The sequence below is a fragment of the Trichechus manatus genome, unplaced genomic scaffold (genome assembly GCF_000243295.1).
Source record: "Trichechus manatus latirostris isolate Lorelei unplaced genomic scaffold, TriManLat1.0 scaffold00028, whole genome shotgun sequence".
NCBI classification, from domain to species: domain Eukaryota; kingdom Metazoa; phylum Chordata; class Mammalia; order Sirenia; family Trichechidae; genus Trichechus; species Trichechus manatus.
In genome coordinates, this window is record NW_004443964.1 from 5,991,359 (window position 1) to 5,998,722 (window position 7,364).

Here is a 7,364-nt window from a genome sequence, read left to right on the forward strand (position 1 = left end):
ACTGAGCACAGGCCCCATCACTGAGCACAGGTCCCATCACTGAGCACAGGCCCCATCACCGAGCACAGGCCCCATCACTGAGCACAGGCCCCATCGTTGAACACAGGTCCCATCACTGAGCACAGGCCCCATCATCGAGCACAGGCCCCATCACTGAGCACAGGCCCCATCACTGAGCACAGGCCCCATCACTGAGCATAGGCCCCATCATTGAGCACAGGCCCTAAACCGCGTCGGCTTCCCGTGCGGCCTGGGACATAAAGGGCAGCTGTGTTGGGCCACCCACTCACCCCAAAAACTCTTTAGAACATGTAAAACCAGGAGAGGACGTCTTGGGGTAAGATCACCAGGCGAGGGTTAGGGAACGCACGCCAGGCCTGGCCCGAAGACGTCAGAACTGGTGGTTTTATGTTTGAAATGAAAGCATCTCAGGGGGTGTCCGCTGGGGTTGTGTTCATGTTGGGAGGCCAAAGGGGAGCTGGCCCAGGGTCACAGCCCTGCATGACCGCTGCCCTGACCTCCCTCCCGCCTGCCCGCAGAGGCCTAAGATTCCTGCCTACTTGAAGAGCGTCAGCCTGCAGGAGCCACGGGGACGATGGCCAGAGGGCAGCGCCGAGAAGCGCCCTGGCTTCCGCCGCCAGGCCTCCCTGTCCCACAGCATCCGCAAGTGAGCCCCCGCCCACCTGCCCACTGGCCCCGCAAGCAGCCCTGTAGACTCGTGGCGCCCTTTCCTGGGGAAGCAGGCGGGAGGCGAGCTTGAGAAGCTGTTACCATGCTCTAGGAGGGAAACCGAGGCTTGGGGGGATATGTGCCTGCAGAAAGTCACAGGGTGGAGGCTGAGAAGGACCTGGGGGTGGACCATTGCTGCTCAGAGTGACTCCCAGGGGCCCCCTGGCCTGGCCCTGACACTCTGGACTTCACTCTACCTCTGCTCACTCGGTCATTGGGTTCTGAGCCTGAGGGTTCGAGGGGAGGCTGAGCTGCTCCTCCCACTGCCCTGTATGCACACACGTGTCACTCCTCTGTGCACACAAGGGCACATGCGTATCACGTGACACTCCCCTGCACACACACAAGGACACAGGATTATCACTGACGTCACTTCCTGCTTGCACACGAGGACACCTGAGCATTATCACACTCCCATGGCATTCCTCTGGGTGCACACCGGGACACACGCGTGTCACATGTCACTTCCTACATGCACATGGGGACACTGTCACATGCATGGTTGCCTCTGCAGGTGCACAGGTGTGCACATGCACCCACACACGCTCTCTGTCTGCTCCGCAGGGGCACGGCCCAGTGGTTTGGGGTCAGCGGCGACTGGGAAGGGAAGCGGCAGAACTGGCAGCGTAAGAGCCTGCACCACTGCAGCGTGCGCTACGGCAAGCTGAAGGCCTCCTGCCAGCGCGACCTGGAGCTGCCCAGCCAGGAGGTGCCTTCCTTCCAGGGCATCGAGTCCCCCAAACCCTGCAAGATGCCCAAGGTAGACCACCCTGGGGGCTGGAGGCACGGCAGGCAGCCTCGCCCAGGGGCCAAATGGGCCCCGCTCACTGCCTCCATCCCTTCCAGATCGTCGACCCGTTGGCCCGGGGCCGGGCCTTCCGCCACCCCGACGAGGTGGACCGGCCCCACGCCCCGCACCCCCCGCTGACCCCGGGCGTCCTGTCCCTCACCTCCTTCACCAGCATCCGCTCTGGCTATTCCCACCTGCCCCGCCGCAAGAGGATATCTGTGGCTCACATGAGCTTTCAAGCTGCCGCCGCCTTCCTCAAGGTGAGCGGTCTCCCCTTGCCCAGCCTCCCTCGTCCCTCCTCTTCCCCAAGGGCAGGGTTGTGCTGGGATTCCGGGCAGGGGTGGGCAGTGAAGCCCACAGCCAGGCCCTCATCTACTAGTCCCAGTTTCCTCCTGAGCCCCTGCAACCTCTAATTTTGGAAGCTGGCGTCTGCAGCGACACATAAGCTGGGAAGTAGGTAAAGCACACACTCACCGCTCCTCCACCTGTGTTTACTGAGCACCTACTATGTGCTGGATGCTGGGCTGCAGAGTTAAATGAGCTGCTCAGGACGAGCTCCTAGCCCCGGGGCAGTGTGTGAGGGCTGGCATCTGCCCAGAGAAGGAACTCCCCATCCCTGAACCCAGAAAAATAAGAAAAAGTTCACCAGGAAAGGAAGGGAGGGAACAGCATTCTGAGCAGAGGGAACAGCATGTGTAAAGGCCTGGAGGAGGAGGGAGTGTGGTGCTTTACGGGCAATAGGTGGAGGTTTGGTGTGGTTTGAGGGAGAGGTGGCTCCAGGGGGCATAGCAGGAGATGAGGGGCCTGGGATGGGGGATGACCTGAGCCTGAGAGTGACGGTGTAGGACACCCAGGGGCAGCCTGGGGGTTACTTGAAGTGGTGGGGCACCAGCTGCCCAAGCTAGAGGGGCAAGGGCTCACCACGGAGAAGATACACCAGGCTGTGGTGGGTCATGCATTCAGGGCTGGCGAGGAAGCTCTCGGGCCTACTTCCCTGGTTTCCAGACTCCCCTGCTTTGGGCAGGGTCACCCCACTCACCATGCTGCCCCAGGAGGATGGGGCTTGATGACCCCTTGGGTGTCTGTCAGGAGGCTGCAGGGCCTGAAGCCGGGGTCCCGGGCCTCTGGGGCAGCTGGAAGGGGCCGGGGTCCTGACGCCACGCCTCTGCCCTGTGCCAGGGGCGCTCGGTGCTGGACGCTGCCGGACAGCAGCGCCGGCTGGTCAAGCGCAGCTTTGCCCACCCCAGCTTCCTGGACGAGGACGTGGTCGATGGGGCAGACACGTTCGACTCCTCGTTTTTTAGTAAGGCAAGCATGGGGTGTGGGCCCTTGGGGACGGGCTGGGTGGCCTGGGAGCTGGGAGAGGTGACCTGGGCCTCAGTTGCCATCAGCCTGGTGCCCCTTAGAGATCCTGAGGCCCAGCAGTGGGGAGTGCTGTTGCATGGAGACACCAGGCCCTTCTTTCTGTCTCGGGCCAAGCGAGGATCTGGGGTGAGGTGAGATGCCAGCTGGCGAGTCTCCCTCACGGCTGATGGGCATGTGGCTCCCACCTCCCTTCTGGGGAGCCAGTCTCTCCAGCCTTGTCCTGGGCCAAGTCCTGCCCTTAAGTTGAGGTGTCAGGGGCAGTGCTTGGTGTTGGTGGCTCCTTACATTGTCTCTTTTTGTGCCCCCTCCCGCGCCCCCAGGAAGAAATGAGCTCCATGCCTGATGATGTGTTTGAGTCTCCCCCGCTCTCTGCCAGCTACTTCCAAGCAATGCCGCGTTCAGCCTCCCCGGTCTCCGCTGATGGGGTGCAGATCCCTCTGTGAGTGCGGGGGTCCCTTCTCCAGGTTGGGGAAGGTGGCAGGGCAGGTAAAGGTTCTAGGGTCCTCAGCAGACACCTGTCCTCATCCCACTGCCCGCCCCCGCCCCAGGCTCCTGCCTGCCTCACTCCATATCCCAGCTGGGGCCCAGCCTGGGGGCTTCCCATGCCTCCCTCTGGCCCCCGCCCCTGCCCGAGCCGTCTGCTGGAGTCTAGGATGTGTGGGAAGGGCGTTGGAACCCATAGCCACCATCCCAACAGGAGGGAATGCAGCCGCGCACCAGTCCCGGCGGCCAGGCGTGGCAAGCGCATTGCCTCCAAGGTGAAGCACTTTGCCTTCGACCAGAAGAAGCGGCACTACGGCCTGGGCATGGTGGGCAGCTGGCTGAACCGCAGCTACCGCCGCAGCATCAGCAGCACTGTGCAGCGGCAGCTGGAGAGCTTCGACAGCCACCGGTGAGCAGCGGCGGGGGCACGCGGGGCGACGTCCTGGGCCTCCACTCCACGCCAGGCAGGGTGTGGCCACCGCCCTCGAGAGCCCCTCGCAGGTGTAGTCAGGGAAAAGGATAGAGAGCCACTAGCCCCCCAGTTCATTCAGTGTCCTGTGAGCACCTCTGAGGGCCAGGTGGCGAGACCAGCATGACAGTGCGCTGTCCTCAGGGAGCATACCCCTCACCTGGGACAGGTCCTCGGGGGCTTGCTGCCTGCCCCCTGGCTTCCCTGGGCCTGCACCCAGCACCCAGCTGTCAGATGCAGTCAGTCAACAAACACCCATTGAGCACCACTGCATGCAGGTGCTGGGAGCAACAGATGGGGCAGGGAGGCAGGGTGGGCCCGAGGGACAGTTAGAAGCTGTGACCGCGAGAAAGAGGTCAGGACGTGCGCAGACACCCTGGGGGAAGCCAGAGGATTGGGATTGGGGTGTAGGTGACTCTCGGAGTGTGTGGTGGGCAGCCATCCAACAGACACTGGACTCAAAATTACAAACTGTCAGGTAGTGACAGGTGTGGGGTAGTGACAGGTATGGTGACTCCTGCAGAGGAGGGGGACAGAGAGGGTGAACAGCGGGCGGGAAGGCTGCAGGCGGGATAAGCAGGAAGAGCCTCCCGGGCAAGGGAAATGGCGAGCAAAGTCCCCGGGGCTGGAGGAAGTGGGTGTGTTCCAGGAATTGGGTGAGGAGGGTGGGCACCCAGGTGCAGCTCGACTCTGCGGCTGGCGGGAGGTCTGGACTCCGTCCTCAGGGCAGTGGGAGCCCTCGCAGGGTTTGACCACACAGAGGATTGTTTGTGAGCTGGCCCCACTCGCAGGCCATACTTCACCTACTGGCTGACCTTTGTCCACGTCATCATCATGCTGCTGGTGATCTGCACGTATGGCATTGCACCCCTGGGCTTCGCCCAGCACGTCACCACCCAGCTGGTGAGTGGGCTGCAGACTCAGGGTCCCGGCCTTCCCAGACACTTCTGCGTCATAGCCGCTAAGCACGAGGGTGCTCAGGCTTTACCCCACTCGCCCTAGCTGGGTCCCGGGGGGCGATATCTGAAATGGCAAAACTGCCTGCCCCCCATTGCCCTGACACCCCCAGGGGTGGGAGGCTTCACTGGACGGCTCCGAGGCTGCCTTCTCCCACCTCTTGGCCCCCAGATGCCCGGGGTCCTCGCCATCTCACACCTCTCCCCCCTTTGCCTCTGTACCAGGTGTTAAGGAACAAAGGTGTGTACGAGAGCGTCAAGTACATCCAGCAGGAGAACTTCTGGATCGGCCCCAGCTCGGTGAGGGCCCAGCCGGGGGCATCAGCCAAGCAGGACCCCCTCTGCCTGCACAGTGACGGCGCTGGTCTGCCCGCCCCGTGGCCGCCATCATCAGAGAAGACTCTCATGGCCTGGGCCCTGCTCACACCCTCTCCTCCTCCAGATCGACTTGATCCACCTGGGCGCCAAGTTCTCCCCCTGCATCCGGAGGGACGAGCAGATCGAGCAGCTGGTGCGGCGGGAGCGGGACCTGGAGCGGGACTCGGGCTGCTGCGTCCAGAACGACCACTCAGGCTGCATCCAGACCCAGCACAAGGACTGCTCGGTGCGGGCGGGATGCCTCTCCCCACCTGGGATGCCCGGTGCCCCGCCCCACCCATGCGCACTGTCTCTCCTTACATTGCCGGCTCTCAGGGAGTCTCGTCTCCTGTTGGGGTCGGGGCTGTTCACTGGCAGTGACTGCGTCCCCTCCTCCCTTCCTCTCTGCCCTCCCCAGCCCTGCACATACCCGCTACAGCCCAACACAGAAGGGCGTGGGTGCCGCTGCCCACTGGCTGGCTGACCTGCCCCAGCCAGAGAAGCAAAGTGGGGTCTCTGGGGTGTCAGGGAGCTATGGGGGTGGGCCTGGGAGCTGGGCCTGAGCTCTGTCCTGGGGGGAGTCCCCTGCCCACTTAGACAGGGTGACCTTATCCCATCATGACCAGCCCTCCTCCATTCTCCAGGAGACTTTGGCCACTTTCGTCAAGTGGCAAGGTGACACCGGGCCCCCCATGGACAAGTCTGACCAGGGCCAGAGGCGGACGTCGGGGGCCGTGTGTCACCAAGACCCCAGGTACAGCCTGTGGGCCCCAGAGTGGCCACCCCAGGCTCTCAGGATGGGGCCGGGTATCTCATCACGTTGTCTGTGCCACCCCCCGGGACACTGACGGGTGGGCGTGGCAGGCCGGGGTTTGCAGCCCCTCACTTGGCCCCCTCTCACCTCTGCCTCCAGAACCTGCGAGGAGCCGGCCTCCAGCGGTGCTCACATCTGGCCAGATGACATCACCAAGTGGCCGGTGAGTGCCTGGGCAGGCAGTGGTCTGGGGGAGGGGGAGAGGCTGGGGTGCTAGCCCACTGCACCGTCACCCTGCCGTGGGTGCTGCCCTGCAGATCTGCACGGAGCAGTCCAGGAGCAACCACACGGGCTTCCTGCACGTGGACTGCCAGATCAAGGGCCGGCCCTGCTGCATTGACACCAAGGGCAGGTGAGCCGCCGCCCCACCCTGGGGGCCTCCGTGAGGCCGTGCTCCCCCACCCACACCACACCTCCACCCAGGCTGAGGCCCCCCACCTCGCTCTGGGGCTACCCAGGGTGTGAGCAGCTGGAAGGGAAGCTTCCCCAGAGTCGGGTTCTCTGCAGAGGGGCCCCCACTTCTTCCAGGGGTGCCTGCCATGGCCAGGTGTTGGGCTGGGGGCGAGGTGGGCAGAGGCAGGGGGTCCTCAGGGCCTGACGTCCCCCTTTCTCCTGCCCTACCCCAGCTGTGAAATCACCACCCGGGAATACTGTGAGTTCATGCACGGCTATTTCCACGAAGAAGCCACGCTCTGTTCCCAGGTGAGCTAAGGCCTGGCGGGGGGCCCTAGGTGGGGAGCAAGGCTTCCAGCCTGGCCCAAGGAGCCGGGGCGGCGGTGCTGGGGTCGGGTCTTGGGCATTTGCTGCTGCAGTGTGTGCCTCCCAGGGGCCCTGACCACCGTGCACTGTCTTCCCCAGGTGCACTGCTTGGACAACGTGTGTGGGCTGCTGCCCTTCCTCAACCCCGAGGTCCCCGATCAGTTCTACCGGCTCTGGCTGTCTCTGTTCCTGCATGCTGGGTAAGAGGTGCCTCGTGCCACCGTCTGCCATGGGGACCCTGTAGTGGCTGCCCTCCTGGGCCCCTGAGGAAGGGCGCCTGGGCCAGGGCACCACTGGCCCAACCCGATGCTGGCGGCAGCCGCGGGCCCACGCAGGAAGGCCCATGCCTGGTGTGTCCCCGCCCCAGTGTCGTGCACTGCCTGGTGTCCGTGGTCTTCCAAATGACCATCCTACGGGACCTGGAGAAGCTGGCCGGCTGGCACCGCATCTCCATCATCTTCATCCTGAGCGGCATCACCGGCAACCTCGCCAGCGCCATCTTCCTGCCGTACCGCGCGGAGGTAGGGATGCAGGGCGAGGAGGTTGGGCCTCTCCAGCCTGAAGCTTTGTGGCCTGTAGGAAGGCCAGCTCTGCTCACTGGGGCCTGTGCTGCTCCCGCCCACTTGCACCGCCCCCCCCCCC

At 64.0% G+C, this 7,364-nt stretch overlaps 1 protein-coding gene across 1 annotated transcript in view; it reads left to right on the forward strand.

The window, feature by feature from the left end:
* Positions 1-7,364, forward strand: part of RHBDF2 (rhomboid 5 homolog 2) — a 20,780-nt gene that overhangs the window by 11,347 nt on the left and 2,069 nt on the right. The window contains exons 5-19 of the mRNA XM_004374133.2: positions 540-667; positions 1,294-1,489; positions 1,576-1,779; positions 2,699-2,827; positions 3,205-3,323; positions 3,582-3,776; positions 4,628-4,739; positions 5,018-5,092; positions 5,235-5,396; positions 5,794-5,903; positions 6,063-6,126; positions 6,221-6,315; positions 6,590-6,665; positions 6,822-6,922; positions 7,090-7,243. Of these exons, the coding sequence (XP_004374190.2) occupies positions 540-667; positions 1,294-1,489; positions 1,576-1,779; positions 2,699-2,827; positions 3,205-3,323; positions 3,582-3,776; positions 4,628-4,739; positions 5,018-5,092; positions 5,235-5,396; positions 5,794-5,903; positions 6,063-6,126; positions 6,221-6,315; positions 6,590-6,665; positions 6,822-6,922; positions 7,090-7,243 (1,920 nt within the window). The remainder of the gene's footprint in view (positions 1-539; positions 668-1,293; positions 1,490-1,575; positions 1,780-2,698; positions 2,828-3,204; positions 3,324-3,581; positions 3,777-4,627; positions 4,740-5,017; positions 5,093-5,234; positions 5,397-5,793; positions 5,904-6,062; positions 6,127-6,220; positions 6,316-6,589; positions 6,666-6,821; positions 6,923-7,089; positions 7,244-7,364) is intronic.